The sequence below is a fragment of the Stegodyphus dumicola genome, chromosome 8 (assembly GCF_044657685.1).
Source record: "Stegodyphus dumicola isolate Sdum_Otavi_A_Nest chromosome 8, ASM4465768v1".
Taxonomy (NCBI): Eukaryota; Metazoa; Arthropoda; class Arachnida; order Araneae; family Eresidae; genus Stegodyphus; species Stegodyphus dumicola.
Window position 1 is genome coordinate 10,622,571 of NC_140775.1, and position 23,290 is coordinate 10,645,860.

At 34.4% G+C, this 23,290-nt stretch overlaps 1 protein-coding gene across 1 annotated transcript in view; it reads right to left on the reverse strand.

The window, feature by feature from the left end:
* Window positions 1-3,752: 3,752 nt before the first annotated feature.
* LOC118179421 (uncharacterized) overlaps window positions 3,753-23,290 on the reverse strand; it is a 37,145-nt gene continuing 17,607 nt past the window's right edge. The window contains exons 6-7 of the mRNA XM_085822961.1: window positions 18,483-18,846; window positions 3,753-3,814 (exon numbers count right to left, since the gene is read on the reverse strand). Coding sequence (XP_085679087.1) covers window positions 3,753-3,814; window positions 18,483-18,846 — 426 coding nt within the window. The remainder of the gene's footprint in view (window positions 3,815-18,482; window positions 18,847-23,290) is intronic.

Below are 23,290 nucleotides of genomic sequence, written 5' to 3' on the forward strand. Positions count from 1 at the left end.
CACATTCTGAAGGAACGCCTGTCCATGAGAAAAATTGCTTCACGATGGGTTCCACATCAATTGACGGAAATGCAGAAATGGCTACGATACGATGCTGCCCGAACCCACCTGGAGCGCTATGAGCGCCAAGGAGATGCTTTTCTACGCCGTAGCATTACGCTGGATTAGACTTGGGCCCGATCATACCAGCCAGAACTGAAACGCCAATCAAACGAATGGCGTCATCACGACGTTCGAAACAGAGAAAGCATGGTGCAAGCGTCTACCCTCCATGTGATCTTCGATTACAAATGCAATCCCGACATGATCTTTTGACTTTAATGCATCTGTGTATACTGGAAGATAACTGCTATATTTGTGCCTGTGCTCCGCAAAGAGTTGTCTGTAAATGATCTTCTTAGTGCTTGCCTTCACATGATGCTTGAAAACATCAAGAAGCTGAATTTGAACATTTTCCCAAGGTGGGATTTCAAAATTCTGCACTGCTTGGGGATACTTATCAGACAGGGAAAGTTCCTCAATGACAGGGCGAGCTCTTAAAAGAAAGGTAGGAACACAGGATGGACGTGTTTCAAATAAAGTGTTACACACATTATCATGTAAGCTGAGCTTATTGGGATGTTCAGGTTGTGATAGAATATTAATATATTGCAAAAGGGATAATTCTTCATGCCTCAGATAAAGTGATGGTTCATTAGAGTCAACATATAGGCTCTGGACAGGGAAAGTCCTGAAAGCTCCTGAACAAATCCGCAGAGCTTGATGGTGAACAGGATCCAGTTTTAACAATACTGATGACTGAGTGGATCCGTAAACAACTAAGCCATAGTCCAGTCTAGAGCAGACAAGCGCTTTGTAAATACAGAGCATTGAGCAATGCTCTGCACCCCAGGAGGTGTTCGCCAACACTTCCAAAATATTTAGTTTTTTTAGACACCTCTTTCTGAGGTTTAAAACATGAGAAAGGAAAGTCAATTTATGGTCGAACGTTACTCCTAAAAATTTCACTTCAGGCGCAACTGGAATAATTGTACCATTCAGATATAAATCAGGCCCAGGATGGAGACCTCGCTTCCTACAAAAGTGCACGCAAAAAGTTTTCTGTTTCGAAAATATAAATCCCTGTTTATCTGACCATCCTTGGATCTTATTCAGAGCCATCTGCAATTGCCTCTCTACGTATCTCATGTCTGCCCCTCGACAGCTAATCTGTAAATCATCAACATATAGAGATCCCAAAATGGTGGAAGGAAGTTTTTTAGTACAGAGTTTATATTTAAAATGGACAGGGTTACACTAAGCACAAAGCCTTGAGGCACACCCTCTTCCTGTTCGAAAACTTCTGATAAAACAGCCAATTCTTACTTGAAAATTTCTAGCGTTCAGGAAATTCTGAATGAAAATTGGTAGGTTGCCGCACAAGCTACTCTCGTGAAGATCCCGAAGTAGACTGTATCTCCATGCCTTATCGTATGCTTTCTCAATGTCAACGAATACCGAGACAAGGCGACTTCTTCTTACAAAAGCTTTTCAAATGGATGTCTCTAAGAGGAGCATATTATCTACGGTAGTTCTCTCCTTTCGAAAACCGCTTTGATAAGGTGATATAATATTATTCTTTTCCAAGAAGTAGACTAGGCTGCTGTTTACCATTTTTTCAAACAGCTTGCAGAGGCAACTGGTAAGGGCAATTGGCCGATAGTTGAAGGGATATATTACATAAGGGAGGTTTCTCACCTGTACGGGGCTTCTCCTTCGTATGAGTACTAATGTGTGCATTTAAATCATGCTTTCATTTATATGATCTATTACATATATCATATATATGAGGCTTATAGCCGAAACGACTTCGAATATGTGCACTTTAAGCACTTGTCAAAAATGCCTTTTTGCAATGATTACAAGCTGCAGATTTCTTACTTTCATGAATAGGAACATGTGCCTTTAAACCCTCTTTTCTTGCAAATGACTTCCAGATTTACCACACGTATAACATTTTTCACCTGTATGAATTACCAGGTGATCTCTTCAATCTTATTTGCTTGCAAATTCTTTACCACATGTATTACAAAGATGAGGCTTCTGACCTGTGTGAATTCATAAATGAAGATCATGACTTCTTTTACATGCAAATAATTTGTTATAAACACTGCACAGATATCGTTTTTCGTCTGTATGGACACACGTGTTCTTGTAACTGATATTTTTGTTTGAATGATTTATTACATATATCACAAAAATCAGGTTTCTCACCTGTGTAGGTGAGATAATGTAAGCTTAAAGTATGCTTTAGTGCAAATCCCTTCTCACAAATGACACGTATATTAGTCTTTTCCTTAATATGGGTTCAAATGTGAGTATTTAAGCTACTTTTGCATACAAATGCCAGGCCACATGTAGCACAAACTTGAGGTTTCTTAGTTTCCTTTTGGCCCACCAGCGGCCGAGCGGTAAAGTCGCTGAACACTGGTAGTTTGGTCTGAGGTTCGAATATCGTGAACGGGCTGGCTGCATGGGAGTTTTCGTGGTTTTCCCCATGTGTAACGTGTATACGAGCCAGTTTCCCTTAGAAAGTCCTCCACGAAGGCATCCCTCCTCTTAGGCAGATAGCCCTCGAGGCTTTGCCATAATCACACACACACACTTAGTTTCCTTTTGACTTTCCTTCCACCTGTACGAATATGTCAGTGTGAACTGAATTCAGATTTTTCTGAAAATAACTTGTTGAATCAGATTTTTCTGAAAATATCCTGTTGCAATACGTAACAGGTATTGCAACAGGTATGAGAACGTACGTAACATACGTAAAAGGTATGAGGTTTTGTTTCTGCATCCATCTTAATCTACATTGCTTCCAAATGTAGATATATATATTTCATTAATATGAAACTATTCAGCTCTGTGGTTAAGTTTTTAATTTCCGTAGATGACTTGGTTTAATCCTATTAGCGGGTACACAAAGGATTTGGCCACTTTATGATGAGCAGTAAACGGGAAATATACGATGAGTAGTAAAACGGGTCATTTTGGTGTTGGCAATAATTTTCAAAATCGCGCCAAGGCTGCACCGTATACTAGGATTTTACCGATAACTTACTGGATATGGTAGGAAAATAAGGAAATTTTTTCAGAAAGTGTACATCAGTTACAACAAAGTTTCATTTTACCACAAATAACTTGCATAAGTAAATACAGCAAATATAAGATTTCATGTAGATCGATGAGGTAACGTTAATTTTTCGCACATATGTACACACAAGTTTCTTAGCTATAATAGTCACCAATTTTTCTAGCTTTCAGTACTTAAAAGCATTAATCACACTTCAGCATAAAGTAGCCTTTAATTAAAGACTCGCATCATAGTTTTAAAGGGGCTTAATCCCTTAATGACAGAATAAAATCAGTTTCGACGAATAAAATTTATTATTACGAAGAAAACAATAACGCTGCTACACGGTTCTAAAACTTGAACAGGCCATACATAAATTATTAAACTATACTAACATAATTTAAATGAGGCCTTGCGCATGAGCCAAGAAATATAAAATATTTAAAAAAAGTTAAACATTAAAATAAATAATGTATTCTCAACATCCTTCCCATCTTATAATCAAAACATAAAATTCAAACTTTGAGTCATTTTGAGTTAGTATTAGAAATATATTCATATCCTATCCGCGCGAACTTTTTTGAGTATGGGGTCGCGTATCCAAAATTCGGATAACAGCCTTAGTTGCGCCAACTTGAGTCCTTTAAGGATACGGTGGACATTTCATTATGCCAACGGAAGTAAATATCATATGAGGGATAGGAGCTAGGGAGAAAATGAAAATATATGGGAAAAAGCGAAATTATGATGTGTTTGCATTTGTTTGTCGTTGCTAGTTTGGTTCTGTCATATTGCTAAATTCGCATTAAAAGTAATGTGTATTTCTGACACAAACGCAGGGTAATTACTTTTGGATCCGATTTCATATATGTATTAATATATCACATTCCTGATCACATGATCTACATATGTATCAGATAACTAGCTACTTTGGGCACTTAGTTCTGGATGCAAAACTTTTTTGGTTTTGAAAACCCAAGTATTGAAACATTATGTGTATGCTTGTGAAAATATTTCAAACATTCTTATATAACTAACTGTACTATAATCTCGTATTATTTAGTTCACATATAACTACGATAGAAATATTCTTCTATTATTTACTTTAAAATGCAGTATTTGATAGCCTTCCACATAGTAGCCATTCTAGAATTAGTTCTGTGATGTTATATACTGTTGATTAAATTCGGTACAGGTCAGTTTGACGCCAACGTTTCGACGCCAACGGTTCGACGACAACGGTTCGACGCCAGCGTTTCGACGCGTGATCAATTCGACACGAGGTCGTTTCGACGCGGGGTCAGTTCGACGCCATACTTTTTTTGCTTTTGTTTGACGCCATACTTTTCGTATTTTTATTTATTTTTAGAATAAGTTTGCATCATCATTCAAATAAATTTGGTGTCATCATCATTTGGTGTTTCACACCCCACATTATGGGAATTCATAGATGGTCTCAGGCGTGTTCAAAAATCAATTGATCAATGTTATGAACAATTTGTACGTGAAGATGAACCGCCGCGCAAGCGAAATAGGTATCTGCGAGCTGATATGAAAATTAAAGTAATAGTTGAGATTTTGAAAATCGATAAATAATGGAATATCTGAAAGGTGTGGCGCATAATTTTGCAATGGATTAGTATAATAACAGTTCTGAGATGTAATCCTATTTATCTCTAATCTTATTTATGTGTAATCTTATTTATCTGTAATCTTATTTATCTGTAATTATATTTGTCTGCAATATAATACAACTACTTTGTAACCATATGTTTATTTACCATTTGTGTATTTTGCCTTTCTGATGCTGTTTTGTGAAATAAATAAATTTAAAAAAAACCTTCCCTCATGTCCTGGGGCCTTGACGTTGCCGAGGGGGCTTCTCACTAATCTGGGACACAAACAAAAATCTAGAACACTTACACACATATACACACATATATTTAGTTCAAATATGCATGCAAACAATCGCTAATTCATTAAATAAAAATCAGTCATGTTACTTCATATTTATTCTAAAAATAAATAAAAATACGAAAAAAATATGGCGTCGAACTGCCCCTACGTCGAAACGTACGGCGTCGAACTGCCCCGGCGTCGAAACGTTGGCGTCGAACCGTCGGCGTCGAAACGACCTGCTTTGGATTAAATTAACTTATAGATTATTTTGCCTAATTATTCATTTTCATAAAGAATATATAATCAATGTAGAGAATTTGAGTTCAATATATTTTAACCCTTTAACGGTTTGACCCGGATTATCTCGTTCTTTTATGCAGGTCTCTTAACGGTTCGTCACGGATTATTGTAAGTTTAAATGTACCCTCGAAAACGGATCGTCCGGTGTTTTTGTATTATCGAAAAAATGCGCCAAAAACGACTAGCGAGTACTTTTGTACGTCTTCCAATCCCTATTGCCTAAGGGGACAAGGGTCCACGCAACCCCTGACGACAATGGATAATGGCTGTCATTATCGCGGGGAGAAGTCTTGATGTTTTGAGATAAAGGCCTTACACTGACTCTCAGGAAACAAATTTATTACCAGTTACAAAGTGAATGTATATGTAAAAGGAATTAAGAATTTCCGTTTTAGAACAATTATTGAATAAAATAAACAAGTTTTTACAAAATAAACTTTTATTTATGACTCATAAAATTATTAATGAATTGAAATGAGAAAAATAATGTATTATATAATTTACTGGGAACACGTGATTAAATAATTCTCTTTAAAAAAATGTCGATAAATTTATATCACGAATAACAAACGTGCGGTTCTCTTGATAAATTTATAAATCTTATACTTTTGACGACATTGCGATTCGATATTTGATTTTGTTATTTAAGAATATATTATTCTTCTTATAAAACTGTACAGGAATTTTTCAAAGGGGCTCTTATTCCCATTAATCTGTACAACAAATTATTTTTCTCCTTTTGGTACAGTTTTTCACTTCCAAAATTACTCTTACCTCATAAAAGTATAAAGTTTTAAAAATTCGCCCAAAATCAGAAATTTTATTTCAAAAACTATTTTACGCTCTGTAAAAAGATGCAAACTTAAAATCTGTGAGATTTTTAGTTTATTCTTTAAATGGAAATATGAGCAAAAAATTTTTTCATCATTAAATTTTAAGACCTCTAAATCGAATTTTATAAAACTCGGTTTACCACCCGTATTTCCATCTGTAAACAGTGTGAGTACAAAATTTGAACTCGGTAGGTTATCGAGAAAAAGTCTAAATATCGATGACGAGCTTCTGATTATAGCGACAAACACCGTGATTCAAATGCACACAATTTTTTAAACAAACTTGCCGACTCTTAAATATTATATTTTTAAACATTTTGGAAAGTTCGGTAAATGTTGATATCAGATAATCGTCATTTTTATAACATTCTTGGTATTATAAAGCATGTATGTGACATTCATACGCGATTCCCGATAGTTATGTTCATTTATCAAAGTGGCTGCTTTTGCGACAAGCACAATTATATAATGTGATGTTCTACATCCTCCACTGTCTATGATACTCATTATCGATATTTAATTATGTTATATATCTATACAGAAATACTGGTAAGACCGAGAGAGGTCAAGAAAATTTTCGCAAATATTTAATTATTTGAGTTACATAATTACTTATACTAGCTCAGGAAATTTTGAGTCATTTGGTAAAAATAATCTTTTCTTTAAAATTCCTTTTCCGCCCCCCTTACGCTTAATGACTTTATTCTGATGAATGGAAGTTATGAAAACTAAAAGCTGAGTATATAATTACAGATCTCACTAATTAAATGCTTTACAAATACAACTCTTCATATTTCAGCAGAAGTTTTTGAAAACGAATTTATATAGGTTGTTGTAGAAATCGACAAAATTTTATGCCAATTTAAAATTTTTTTCTTCCCCTAGTTTCAGTTGCTTATGAGCGTATTAAAAAAGCTTTTCCGCTCAAAATTTTAACTGTTTTAAAATATTCGTAATCGCACTCAATTTGATGTTCACGGTTTTTTTCCCTGCGATTTCTCTAAAAAGAAATAATTATAAGTATTTAATAAAGAAAATTTAATGGATTTGGAATCTGCGCAAGAGGAATGAAACTATCATGGAGAGAATTTCTAAGGGGAACTAAATCTCATCCACACCGAACGTAGAAAAACCCCGGAAAACTTTCATAGAACAAGCGCGTTCGTCAGGATTTGAACTCCTGTCGAATTACCAGTATTCAGCGGTTTTAGCGATTGGCCACTGGAACCCCCATAGCCCGATTTAAAAATCTTGTTTAGAAAGCTTTCATCTTGATTTAGAGTGATAGGTGCTGTAGTTTGAAAGTTAGGATTATTTGAATGCAGCAAAACACACGAGGACTATCTGCTTTTAACCCTTAGCCTGTCGAGTGATTTTCTGCGAATCCCTTTATAACTGTCGCTAGTTTTGGACCGAACTTCCCGTAAAATGTCGCGAAAATAACCCTAAACCTCTGAAAATTGTCAAGCAGTTCTTTTGTTATTTCCCATCCCTCCCAAAATTTTACTTCAATGATTCTGCTAAGTGAGATTGGTTGCTAGATATTGTTCGGTAGATGTGAGCTCTCAAGAGAATTGCAAAAGGCTAGACCCTCCGTGATGGCCGTCTTAATGCCGCAGGTGGTACAGCTGCGAAACTTAAAAGTTTCCTTCCCTTAAACGATCTTATCTCTACATATAATAAAAGAAAGAGTCTGTCTGCGTGTGTGTCTTTCGTTCGCGCTGTGCGTAAGCTAATAGACGCACGGCTACGAAATTTGGTACATAGGTACATCTACACAAGAGCCAGTGCACTTCGAAGCGATTTTTTCGAAATTCGAATTCGAATTTTTTTTATTTCATGTTTTGTGACGAAATCGTGTCATTTTGAAACATAATGGGCTATAGGAAAGCGAGATTTTACTCTACACACTCCATTTTCACATCGTCATGAAACGTAGGCACTTAGCTATTTTACGAACTTAAAATAAATTTCGTGTTTCAATAAATCGATTAAATACGAATTTATTTAACAAAGGGAGCTTAACACTTTTCAATGCAATTTTTTCTAAAAAAGTTTACTTTTAAAAATGTAGAATTTATTTTTCTTTGATTTTTGGACACGTTAAACTTTCATCCTTGCGAATGCTTTTATAAAAAGAATTTTGGAAAAATGATAATATTTTGTATTTTTAAAAGATTTTTTAAATTAAGCTTCAGAGTACACTACTCACATCTCACATCTTTAAAAATGTGGTTTTGGCAACAATTTTCCTGTCTTATTGTTGTTGATAGATTTTTGATGAAATCGCATCATTTTGAATAGTTTCATTCTTTTAGAAATATGGGTTTGGCAACAATTTTTCATCGTATTTCTTATGTCACTGTTTTTAAGCGATTGGCATATTTCATTGTCATTTTTATATAAATATAATATATTTTTATTGATTTTTTTTTTTTTTTTTGATAAAGTTGTTCTGTAGAGTAAATTTCTGCGCGAAATTTTATGTTTTTTGAGTTGCTTTCATGTTATTTTTTGCTTATTTCACTGTTTATAAGATATTGAAAAGTTTTGCATGATTTTTGTTGTTCTACGGAAAGTTGGTTAATTTTTTAATTAGGATAATTAATATTTGTATTAAGAGATATAGCTTATTTCATTGTAATTTTTTCCCTTGAAAACATAAGATAAAATATCATTAATTATACTTTGCTTTTCAGAATTTTTTCCATTCCTTTATTTTATTTATTGCTCATTTCACTGTTTTTAAGATATTGAAAAGTGTTGACTGATTTTTTTAGGAAACAAAGTTCTTAACCTCCTTTATACCATTTGAGTTCTTAAGATTTTGCAAAGGGAATTTGGTTAATTTATTTATTAGGATAATTAATATTTGTATTAAGGGATATTGCTTATTTCATTGTAATTTTGTTATACGTAATAACTTTTTTTATGAAGTTGTTCTGCAGAGTAAAATCCTACGCAGTTTTTAAATTTAACGTTTGGAGTTCCCTTCACCCATTTTCCCGGTACATTTAAAAGCCAGACGAAGGCTCGCAGCGAAGCTGCTAGTTTTCAAATAAATTGGTTTTAAAATTTATCCGGTTAAATTTTAAATTATTACGCATTTTTAACCTAAGTAACCTAAATCTGTATGTCACTGATTATCACCGGAATTTCAATGCAGACTGATTAAACTGCTATCACAAAAAATTTTTCTGACAAATATCTGGTGCAACTTTCATTCCTTCTGAGGTATTGCTGAAACATTTCGTATTATTTCCGATTTTCTGTATTTTTGTCATTAATTAAAAATCTTTAAAACCTTCAGCATTTTCCTATATTCTTCAACTGCATGCAACTAATAATTATTTTAAATAATTTCTTTTTTCCTTAATTATTACGTAGTTTTCAAAGAGTAATAAACGAAACATTTGGGTGTTTTTTAAGGGTGATAATATTAATATTAAATTTGCATTTTACTTTTTCATATACATTCAAGATATTCAGAAAGGGAATTATAACTTGAAACCGTTTTCAGTGTATCATAAATTTATTAATTCAAATTAAAAATCCGTGCTTTCCTGTCCAAGAAACACTAGTAAATTTTATCTGAAATAGGAAAGATGAGACATATTAATAACAAACAAAGCAATTAATTTGGAAGTCAAAGAACAGAAATCAGCGTTATATTTTCAAATTTTCACAGGACTAGTTTCAATGGTTTTACCGAACCATCATCTTCAGCTGCAAAAGCGCAAATGAACGAGATAAGATATAATGAAAATTAGATTGTGAAAATTTGAAAATATAACGCTGATTTTTGTTGTTTGACTTCCAATTTAATGTTTGTTCGGCTTGTTATTGTATCTTAATTAAACAAAGCAATGTTGTTACTTATTAGCTTACAATATAATTTATTCAATATGGTATTTTTGTAAAGAAAGAGTGTTGCTGTACATTTGGTAAAGTATAAATAAGCATTTCATTTAATAATTATAAAAGTTATTAAGGTACTTTTTCGTTTCGCCGGCGCAAATCTCGCCAAGCAGACTTTATTGGCGACAACATACAGTATACACATAAAAAATATTAAAAAAATGTTAGTTCTAAGAATTCCTTTTTTGAAGGCATAAACATTTTAATATCGCTTAAAATTTTATAAAAAGCCAATAAATAAAGACAATAAATTTGCAAAAAGAAATTAAGAATTCCTTTTTTGAAGGCATAAACATTTTAATATCGCTTAAAATTTTATAAAAAGCCAATAAATAAAGACAATAAATTTGTAAAAAGACATTAATTTAAGAATTTACTATGCTTTCATGGTTCAACATCATGATTCGCCGGTTTATATCACGTTACACCAAGCGATCTCATCTCACGTAAACTACTCTACAAAAATCTAATGCTCTCAGTAATTATCTACATTAATTTCAAGTTAAATCTTAATTTGGAACACAAGTTTAAATGCAACTATTTCAATTCGTACGAATAGCTTACTCAGAAATTATGTAAAACTGCAGTGCTTTTCTTCGCTAATGCATTCTCGTTAGAATTGATGAATTTAACCCTTGACTTTACCTTTTCTATATTTTCGGCTTCGGGTTAAGCGCTGTGATTGCATCCTGATTGACTTAATTACCGAAAATGGCCTTAGACATAAAACTGAACTATTTGATAAAAATTCTATGTAATTATATGCCAGTATTGAAAGAAACAATCAATCTGATAAGAAAAAAACTACGACTTGTTTTGAAAATGAGGCTTAAAAGGTTACCAGCGAGAATATTCCGTTTGGCATCGGTTGTACCATTATTGGCGACTTTATCGCTTGCGCCGGCAAAACGGAAAAGTACCGTTATTAATTATTTAATAATTAATCATAAGAATATGAATAATTAAATATTTTTTCGGAGATATATTTTCCGGCGATATTTTTTTCTAGGGATCCCAGCATACATTTTTGAAGCATTATGCTCTAAATAAATGTCTTGTTTGAACATAGCATTTATTGTTGACAAATCTCCAACCAAAGGAAATACCTTACTAGGGAGGAGATTCAAACAAACATTTTTATTAGAATAAATATTTTCGTTATTTTAATACTACTAATAATATACAAACATTATTTTAAGTTCTATAGTTGAGTGAATAAGATTGCTGGATGTTGGTACAACCGAACAGTTTAGCTGCTTGTGGTCTTTATGATTTTCCCGATGCGTAACGTGAATTCAAGCCAATTTTATTTAGAAAACTGCCCACGAAGGTGTTCTCTTAAAGCAGATAACCCGTGACTTCTTAAAAACTGTAAAATATAATCTGTGGATATTTTTCGCTATACGATAACACGAAGAAAATGATTTCCTATACGAAACATATGATCAGCGCTGTTATTGCCCGCCGTTTAATTAAATGCATCCATCTTATTCCTTACAATTAATTTTCCTTTTTCAAAGAAAGTTTGATTTCAGTACAATGTACTATTTACAATGTGTCATTTTATTTTGCTCGTTTTTTATGCAAATATTCAAATTCAGATTGATATTGGGTAAGTTCAGAAAGCCAACTAGTCTCCAAGCGGTAAGATAGCTGAGCACAGGTAAATTCTAGCGGCTGCATGGGAGGTTTAGGGGATTTTCATAAGTACAATTGATTGTAAATTAACAGTTTGTTTCCCACAAAAAAAATCTACCCTGAAGACTTCCTTTCCCTTAGACAAATAGGTCCTGTGTGCTTATCATAATCCAAAATCTTAAGCGTAAAAATCTTTTATCATAGCCGATGATGACGATAAAATATTTTCTATCTGATGTGTCAAGTTAGCATAATTGTATATTTCTAACGAAATTTGTTTGGCTCATGTTACCATATAACGAAAAAAGGATTCAAATCGGTTTTCAGCTTAAACAGTATTTTCATTATTAATTATATCACGAATTTTATCAATAGTATTCTTAGTATTAATTGCAGGCATGTATTCAAGAATATAATATACACAAAGCTGTGTCTAATGATTACGGCTAATTTTTATATAAAATTTTATAGTTGTAGGGTATATATTTATTTTAACTAACATTTATTTTAAATTTAAACTATCTTTCCTGTTAAGCCTTACTTTGCCCTGGAATTGCCAATGCCAAAGTATGTAAATTTTAGTAGAACGCGCTAGGATTCAAATTGTCAGCGAAAGTAATCTGAGTTAAATAGAACGGAAACGAGTTCGAAAGGGTGCTTTCTTGCTTCACGAGCGTGGAGGTGGCTAGTTAGAAGTTGAAGAACCACGCGTTTCGGCCTGTGTGCTTGCCTCGGCAGATTGTTAATCTTTCAACGTAACATTCAGAAGTTTGCTGAATTACCAGCGGTATCTTAGAACGCGGTGAGGTTAGTTACGTTTAGAGAGCCTCGTAATTAGTCACTTGTTATTATCTCTTTTCAGTTTCTTATTTTTATTTTACCACCGGGTTGGCGTAGTTTGTGAGCGTCCAGAGCACGCATTTGTAATTTCTAAAGTTGAATAAAAAGGGATTTAAACCCTTCTCAAGACTTTATCTACTTTCCAGTTCTCAGCAGTCATCACTATTGTTGCGTGCAGGTTGGAAGCGCGCAACATTACATTGGCGCCCGAACACTTGTCGAACTGAAATGGGCGAAAATTGGATGGAAGTTGCTGGACAAGAACAAGAAATGGCAAGCCAATTGGAAGGATTTGGATACCTTGTCCAGACGATGAGAGCGTCCATCAAGCCCAACGTCAATTTCGAAGGAAAAAATTCGGTGGCGATATTTCTAGAAGACCGGAGATGGACCGGAAGGTGGTGGAACCAGTGGAACAACCGCAAGTTGACCTTAGCCATTTGAATGACCATGAAAGTCAAGCCATCCAGCAAGTGGTGAGTACCTTTTCAAGCTTGTTTTCAGAACGGCCTGGTAGCTGTCAAATAGTTACACATGAGATACAGTTAACTGCCGACAAACCCTGTAGGACTAAACCTTATCGCTATGATAAACAGAAAGAGCTAATCATAGAAGAACATATTCAGGAAATGTTAAAGAACAAAATAATAACGCCCATAAATAGTGAGTACGCGAGTCCAGTCGTACTATGTAGGAAAAAGAACAAGTTTCCTCCTTCGGAAACAAAGGGCTTGGAGGTTTGCTATCGATTACAGAAAACTGAATAGTATTACTAAATTCCCAGTTTACCCTTTGCCGGTTATAGAGGAAATTATTAGAAAGATTAAATCTTCAAGATACATGACTACTTTGGACTTAACGTCTGGCTACTATCAAATAGCTATGAGACCCGAAGACATACATAAAACCCCGTTTATAACAAAATCGGGCACTTATGCATTTTTACGCATGCTCTTTGGGTTGTGTGGGGACCCATCGGCATTCCAGAGAGCTATGGACATTGTTCTAAAGCCTGTCCTAGGAAAATCGACTTTAATCTATCTAGATGATATAATTATAACGAGTAGTACGTTGGAACAACATATTAAAGATCTAGAAGAAGTTTTTAAATTATTAAAAGAAGCCGATCTTACAATAAACGCCTCAAAATGCAAGTTCGCAACTAAAGAACTTAAATATCTGGGTTATAAAATTTCGCAAAAGGGTATAGAAACTCAAGATTCAAAAATAAAAGCAATCAAGAATTCCCACCTCCCAACACCGCCAAGAAACTTTCTTCTTTCCTTGGGTTATGTTCTTATTATCGGTCATTCATAAAAGATTTTGCTAATATTGTTGAACCCTTGTTAGTAATTAAAAGAAAGAAAAGTAAATTCACGTGGACAGCAGAAGCAAATACCGCATTCGAAAGGTTAAAAGAAGCGCTTATCAATGCCCCTGTTTTGAAATTCCCGGAGGGGGACGAAAACCTGGAAATTGCAGCAGATGCGTCGGACTATGCTGTGGGTGCGGTTCTTATGAAAAATGGCCATCCTTTGGCATTTTTAGTAAAACGTTGAATCATACACAAAGGAATTATACAGCTACAGAGAGAGAAACATTAGCCGTATTAATGGCTCTACACAAATTTCGAGTTTATTTCGGCAAAGCGCCAGTAACAGTCTTTTCGGATCATGCGGCTGTTGGTAGACTTTACTAGGGGAAAAGCCTAACGCCCAGGTTAATAAGATGGGCTTTAAAACTACTAGAATATAATATCATAATCAAATATAAACCGGGTAAGGAAAACAATGTAGCTGACGCACTTTCTCGTATATAACTGGACGATGAAGGCAGTGAACTTAAATGCGCTGTGTTGACTTCAAAAATTTTAGATTCTAGAGATACAATGATTGCTGAATTGAAAGCTGATCCTGAATTTGGAAGTATCTATGCATATTTGAAAGACCCCGAAAGCTTTGAGCACACAGATATCGATGCGATAAGAAATAGAGCAGAAAACTATGAAATAATAGATAATTTATTATTTTATACGAAAACAACAAACGAAAATCTCGAGTACAAACCAGTCATCCCAGCCTCGCTTCGATTAAGCATTTTGAAGGAAATACACGACGCGAAAACAGCGGGTCATCTAGGGGTCAGAAAGACTTTAAAAAGGGTACGCGAGGTACGCTTTAAAAAGGGTACGCGAGGTTTAAAAAGGGTTTAAAAAGGGTTAAATATTATACAAAATAGTAACTGCGTATGTCAGGTCCTGCAATCAATGTCAGTTAAAAATGATATTAATTACAGCCCGGCCGGGTACTTAAATAGCATTCGCGCTACATTTCCGAATGAAATTTTAGGCATAGATCTTCTTGGTCAATTCCCCCAGAGTGAGTTAAATAAAAATCTTTTTCTTTTAGTAATTGTAGATCATTTTTTAAAATGGACAGAAATTGTTCCACTTAAACGCGCGTCAGCCAAAACAGTCGCAGATGCATTCTTACACAGATACATTTTAAAGTACGGTGCACCGATAAAAGTCATTAGCGACAACGGTAAACAATTCGTTAGTCAAATATTTGAAAACGTATGCACTGGACTTGGCATACGCCATATCAAAATGGTTCCGTATAGACCACAGGCAAACATAGCAGAAAGAGTTAATAAAAACATTGTAAAAATAATTCGAAGTTATGTTAGCACACATCACAAGCGCTGGGATGGCTACATAAATGAGTTAGCTTATGCTTTAAAAACGGCAAATCACGATACTACGGGAAAAACCTCAGCAGAATTATTTTTACGACGGAAGTTAATTACGCCATTAGATAAATTCTTCTTTGTGCAACAAAGAGAGCAAGAATTTAAACAGAAAGATGTACAAACACTTATTGACCAGGCGGTTAAAAGCTCGGATACGACAAGAAATAGACAAAAGTTATATTATAGAAAACGCCGTGAAGCAGATTTTAAAGTTGGAGATAAAGTGTTGAAGCGGAAATTTTCTTTATCAAGTGCCCCAGACAATTTTACTGCAAAGTTAGCTCCAAAATTTGAAGGCCCCTATGTAATTCAGGAAATCAAGGGAGTCGTATTGTACCTTAAGAACGAAAGAGGGGGAATCTGTAAAGCAAGTCCCGACCAGGTGAAAAAATATTATAATCAAAATGACTTTGAAATCCTTAAAAGTGTCTTGCAGGACTCAAGCGTAAAAGAAGTAGAAGGTCCAGAAGTAACGTTACCCGTTCCACCACCCAAGAAGCAGAGAACTGAAGAGAAACCTAGCCCTTCTACAACCCACGCGACGGTACCGAAAAGAAGAAATGAAATCTTTCAGACTCCAGCATTTAAGAAATACAAGAAAGCAAAGCCGCCGCGTAAAGAAACTGTGGTAAAGAGGAAAACACCACTTACAACGTATCGCAGTAGAAATTCTACATCGAGGAGAACGCTTCCAGGGCCAGAGAGTCAGGTGCAAACAAGGCCGCCGTTCCCGAGAACGAAAAGACAGCAGGAGGAACGAAAAGACCCCCACCAACGAAAAAAATTCAAGCATGATTCCAGACAGGAGGACGCCAAGACCAGCCGTCCAGGGGGAAAATGGAAAAGACAGCAACCCGACGACTACCACTCTAAGAGGCCAGCATGCAGAGGGCGAAAAAGAAAAAGCAACGTGGACGACACTCGAAGGACACTAAGGAGAAGACTGACGTCGTGGAAATCTATAACGTGGGAGCAGTTCTTCCAGAAGAGGATGTCGGAGTTCCAATCATCGAAAACTGAAAGATAAGTTAAAATCTATAAAAAATTTTTCTTTTGTTCCGAAATGGTATGCGTAAATACGAAGTTCTATGTTTTGACGGAAGTCAATGTGTCTCGGTTGAGACTTAGTTTTGTTTTACTTTATTTAGCTAAGGCAAAAGTATTATTTTCTTTAAGGGGTCACACGACCCTTGAATGAGTCGAAAGATGAATTTTTTTACCTTTTTTCAATCTTGTGCAACTTTTTTAATTCTTATCAAAAATACTCAATATTTTGTTCATTATTAATTTAATGTCTATTCTTTAATTAGATGTACTTGAAATTTGAAAATTATAATAAAAATTGTAAAAACAAATGTTAAATTATAAGACATTTTCCCCATCTAATTAATCTGTACGCACACTGCGCGCACATGTACAAGAAATGTTTTGTACCAAAATGTTTAATTTTTCTTTTTTTATGCAGAAGAATGTTTGAGAATATAACTGAACTAAAAATATTACACAATTCATGCATTTTTAATTTTTTATGATATATATATTAAATATAATTTTTTTGCTATATTTTGATTTTTACATACCTTATAGAATTGAAACATTTCATTAAAATACCAAAATTTTAGTTTAATTAATTTAGTGTAACATGATAATACTATGGTACAAATTTCAGAAAGATACATTAAAAAGTTTTTGAAATATCATGAGCGACGCATTAAAAAAATACGTTTTGAGATAAAGACCTGTAAAGTTTGCATCGCTATAAAAATGAGTAACATTGTGATGACTTAACGAGTCTTAACTCGTACTATTTGGTACCTAATTTGTATTTTATGCTTTTTGTTTGTGTTTTGAATAAAGTTAATGACAGAATATATATTTATAATAAGGAAACTGCATCTGAAAAACAATTATCAATGCATTCTTTAATGAAAGTGATGACACAGTCAACCGTTATCAAGGATACATTATTGCAGATAAAGATATATTTTTCATATGCATGAAAGAGAATGCAATGTGCAAACTGTGTTATAAACCTATAAATATTTCTGAGAATAAAAATATATTAATAATCAGTTTCTTGAACAAGATGTTTAAATTTTTGTCGACACACATAACTTATCACAAAATACTATTACTATTCATAATATTTATATACACAAATTAAAAACCTCCAGGTTCATACATTATTCCTTCTTGATCAATTTGCTGATGTTCTAAACTTGTTTTGGATCTTTTCCTTGCTTTTCGTGCTTCTATAGTGTTTTGCATTGCTCTCTTCTTAGCAGTATTTCCACGTTTCATATCACTGCGAAGTTGAGATTTTATTGCATTTATACCTGGATGGATACCCATTTGCCTCATGACAGATAGCCTACCCTTTTTGCCCATGTTAAATAAAATTGCTGCTTCATATACAGCAATTTCTGCAATTCGTTTCCCAGATCCAGAAGTTTTCGGACACATCTGCCATATGAGGGAATTAAAAGATTCATTCGGATTCTGAGTGAAGCTACCAAGGCATCGTTTCAAAAGATCTGGACTTGATAAAGCTTTAAAAACAGGTTTTATAACATCCATGACTGAAGATGGCAAAGTCACTTTATGATGAAATTTACCCACTGAGCCATTTGAAACTGCTTGTTGATATTTACACCATGAGTCTGCACCAGCAGGACAAAATGTATGTAACGGTTCAGCATCAGTTGATCTCGTATGAAAATAAACTGCCCAAATACCCTTACGCATTTCATCAACTGACAAAGCATTTGAGCGAATTGCATTTCCATAATACTGAGTCAGCCTATTTATCATGGTGTCTGTCAGTCGTCCTTTGCCTGATAAAGGTTTACCGTCCTCCAGCTTTTTACATCTATAGTCTTGTTTTAGCTTTCTCAGTCGAGTTCCCATTCTTTTTCGTACGTGACCAACACATTCAAGTTTTGAAACAGTTTCATCATCATATGGTTTGCTGTCACGTATAGCAGGGAATGTTCTAGAATCACCATCACCAATATAATTAATATATTTGAGACCTCTTTCAGCTTCTGATCTGTGAAAAATTTTTATCATACCATCGACTTCCATTTTTCCTGAAGAACCGATATGATTTTTCTGACAATTTGGCAAATGTTTCATTTGCCATTCTTCGAAAGCTTTCCCAGATTTTTTTGCTTTCCATAGATCACATCCTTTACAAGTGGACGAGAGAACTTCAATATCTAAAACCTTCCCTGTTTCAGCACCTATTACAGAATATACTCCAATATGTGAAGTATGTCCTCTCGTTTTCCATGTTCCATCACCACTTACGGTGACAGAATTTGATGCAGTTTTGCATGCCTCTTCTTCTGCAGCAATTTTCCTACTTTGAATGGCGACAGTTTTTGAAGCTGCATTTATATGTTTGCAGATTTTGTCATAAGCATTCTGTGTCACAGGTTTACCCAGATCCATTACACCACAAAATGTTTCTAGAGGTTCCAGACCTTGACCAATGCATCGCATAGCATAAACAATTCGTCTGTTTAATTCAGGAACATTTTTGTGCTCACCAATCAACTTTGAATCATTGAATTCTGTTTTAAAACTACACTTTTCACATTTCACAGTAATTGTTGAAAAAAATCCAAAGGTTTTTCTCTCAGAAATATTGACAGAATTACAGCACAATTTGCACATTACATTCTCTTTCAAAAATGTAAACAATATGTCTTTATCCATTATTATATAGCCATGAAAACGATTCATAATGTCAGTATCACTTTCATTAAATAATGCATTGTTAAGCTTTTTCTCGGATGCACTTTCTACATGTTCAATTTGAGTATTATGGTCATCACCTGATGAAACCAAGCTTTTATCAGAAAGTTCAGATCTGATATTCGTGTAGCGGTTGCCGTGGAAGCGACGTTTTTTAGCTCGCTTCCCAGAAGCTCTTTTATTATTTGCCATCACAAATATAATATATAAATATACTTATTATTGCAGAAAAAAGACTAAAGCATCAAAAATTCAATATACACCAAATAAATGCTGCAAACGTCAATACAACTTTGCAGAATCAAACAACGTAGTAATTGCTTACGGACAGACAGACAAAGTAGACAGATGTCTTTTGTTGCACCCGCTAAGTCTTTCTGCACCGATGGGCGAAAAATCAAGCATAGGTGCGAAGGAAAGGTATATAGAAAGGGGGGGATTGCTTACGGAAACACGATGTAAACATTCAGAATAAGTATTAAGTTGAGTAGAATCATTGCTACTGATTGCTGACGAAATAAAAATAAGACTTGTAGGCTAGAATATAGCAACACTCAGTTATATAACGGCTATGACAGCTGTGAGCAAATGACGTGTCTCTTTAAATGTTTATTTACATACGTGATGAAGGATTCTCGTGTCAGTGACCTTTACGTTTTTAATGATATCTCCTAAACTACACGGAATATTTTAACACGGTTTTTTTTAAAGTGCGCAGAAATGTTCAAACTAAAACATATATGTTTTTCAAAAAAATCGATAATTTTGAAGATTTAAAGGTCGTGAGACCCCTTAAGTATAAAATCTAAGAACAAGCAGTTTCTGTTGGTCGAAAGACTAATTCTGTTATGTTAAAGCCAAAATTTGGCCGAAGATAAAAATAACTTCGTATTCTTGTATTAATAAGAACTTTAGTTTCAGTGCCGCCAGCTTGGCGAAGAATGCCCTACTAAAAATGCCCCATAGAAACCAGTAAAACTTTTTATGGGTACCCATAAGATTTTATGGGTTTCTATTGACTTTTACTGGTTTCTGTTGGTCTCTGTGGGTTTTTTTTACTGGTTTCAAAATGACCCATAGAAACCAGTAAAACTTTCTACTGGTACCTATAGAATTTTTGATGGTCTCTATTGACTTTTACTGGTTTCTATTGATCTCTGTGGGTTTTCCTTACTGGTATCAATTGACACCCATACAACCAACATTCAATGGCAGAACTGGTTTGTATAGGTTTATATTGACTTACTGGTATCAATATAATAATAAATCTTGTTGGTTTATATGGGTTTGTGCTATTTTTTTATCTGACGTTAATATACTCCTTGTAAACAATAAAATTAACAGAATGAAAATATGATCTCTTTAAGATCACCAAAGTAACCTGGAAACGCAGGTGGTCGTTTTAGAGAGGGTTTTTACTAAATATGCTTATTTATTTGATTTACATTTTTTTCGGAAACAATAACAGTAATCATATACACCACACACAACGAGGTCTCTCCAAGGCGACCAGCCGCAAATAAAAATTCATCTTTGTAAGTGGTCGCCTTAGAGAGGTGATGCTCAATACCAATAGATACTCACGTTCTCAGAGATACGTTTATCTTTTAGAGGTGGTCGTCTTAGGGAGATTGCATCTACGGAATGAATCTCTCTAAGGCGACCAGACACACTTGCAGACTTTTCTTTGTGAATTGTCGCTTTACAGAGGGAATATTCAATACCAAAGTATACTTATGTTTTCAGAAATACTGGTTTCTTTCAGAGGCGGTCGTCTTAGGGAGGTGGTTTTTGCTACGAGTTGGTTCTCTGAATACACACACATAAGCACTTACATTTCTGATATTACAAATAAACACCGATATCAACCAACATCTCTTTAACGCGAACAAGTTCATTCACAATCGCAAAACTTTTCTCCCTGTTAACGCTGACGTGAAAAAAAAAATTCCCTCGCCCTCCCCCACTCTCAGAAGTTTCCCAAACAAGCAATATGGCGCCGCTCTAGTTATTGTTGTGTGATGGTGGTGTTATTTTCTTCGTAGTTGTAGTAATGCAGTATATTATTTACTAGGATTTACTGTATTACAAATTTTACTATGTTTTACTGTTTAGAAATTAGTAATAAATAATAAAATACCAGCACTGACTATGAATATACCACTAAAGCCATGCACGTGTAATCGTGTCTAATGTTTGAGAGAACGTTGCTGATAACTGACTAGTTGTGAAATGGAGTTTCTGAGCGTGAAATTGATTTTCCATCTTTACTTTTATCCTGAGAAACAATGTGCTTAAAGACTGAAAAGTGATAATTTCAGGCTTGATAATTTGTATTATGTAAGAGTCATATGACATGAATTAATCTCCAAATGATGCAGTGCAGAAAGATTACTGTTTTTAGAATAGAGAAGGAAAATTAATTTTACGCTGCTAATTTAATCTTTTGCATATTCCTTATTTTTCTTACATATGTATATGTACATTTATCATTCGATGGTTGTGAATCATGACTTTGGTTATTATCTTTCTATTCATTTTATTTTCAGAATTATATAAAGGTAGTTTAAAATTTTGTAAAGAGAATTTATACAAATATTTTGTAATATGTTTATAGATATTGACATGCATTAAGAAGGACGGGCTCGTAGGCTTTTAGATATTTTAAAATTTTTATTTATTCGCATTGAGTTTTATTTAAAATTACTTTACATGCTTTCTCCGCAATTTAGTTCTGTACATTTCATCAGTGCTAATTATGTACTTCTGCTGGTTTATGTTTTTATGGAAAATTGATTTACAGTTCTATTTTTGTGTATTGTTTTTTTATAGGGATTCTGTATATGGATACCCGTTCTATGCACGATTCTATGTATGGATACTCCATTATGGTATAATGCTATTGGTTCTGTTTATGGGTTTTGTGCAGCGATTTTTCCAAGAGGTACCTTTATAGGTCTGTGGATTTTTGTGTAGTGGTTTTTACAGGATTTGGCGTATGGGTGCCTGTATAGGTGTACATGCTTTTGTTTACTGGTTTTTACAAAGCATTACCCTACGGAATATCCATTTTTTTAATAGAAATTTGGCCAATGGATATGCATATAAAGTTTTGATTTTTGGCTATGGGTTTTTACTGGGATTTTGTTTATAGTGCCTACAGTTCTACAGAGATTTGGCCTACTCGTAACCGTACAGTCGTACGGGTTTCCGTTTACAGGTTTTTTATGGATATTTCGCCTACAGGTACCTATACAGCCGTGCAGGTTTCTTTCAATGGGTTTTTACGGGTATACGGCCTATGGGTACCCGTACAATCGTACGGGTTTCTTTTTATTGGTTTTTACGGGAATTTGGCCTACGGGTACCCGTACAAACGTACGGGTTTCTTTCTATGGGTTTTTACGGGGATTTGGCCTACGGGTACCCGTACAACCATACGGGTTTCTTTCTATGGGTTTTTAAGGGGATTTGGCCTACGCGTACCCGTACAGTTGTACGGGTTTCTGTCTGTCTGTTTTTACGGGGATTTGGCCTACGGGTACCCACAGAGCTGTACGGGTACCCCTAGGCCAATTCCCCGTAAAAAATTTTATGGGTTTCTACGGGGCATTTTTAGCAGGGTGAGTAAAGAAAAAATTTATTTTTCTCTTATTTATTTTATGGTAAATTGTAAAAATCATATGTATTAGAATTTTGTAAATATACGTAAATACTTGAAAGTTATGTAAAAGTAGAATTTAGTCTAGAAACATAAAATTTTAGATGCTAAAAGTAAATGCTCGAAAGAAATGAATTCAAATTTAAGTATTAAACTGTAGATAAACTCATGCTTTAGAGCGAAAGCCTGCATGTCTAAAGATGAACGAGGGGGAATTTAGAATGAGTGTGTTTTGTAGGGTTCTCCACCTACAATTGAATTTTAAGAATGTTAAAGTAGCTCATCGAGTTGTAGAATGTCGAGTAAAGTGTGTCTATTTGGTCGTTGAATTCTAACAAATCATTGTGGTTAGGGGAAGTGTTGGAATACTAAAACACGAATATTCCCGTTTGACACCACACATGGTGGACAGCCAGGGTAAAGTTAAATTCATGTTTGAATACTTGAATGAATGTGAATTAAGCAGTAACTAAGGAAAATAAATCTTTCAAAAACTTATTCAGTGTCAAGAAAGTGTAAATTATAATGTATTTAGAAAGATACTGATACTTATTCCTTCCAGATGCTGGAAGGAAGAGAACA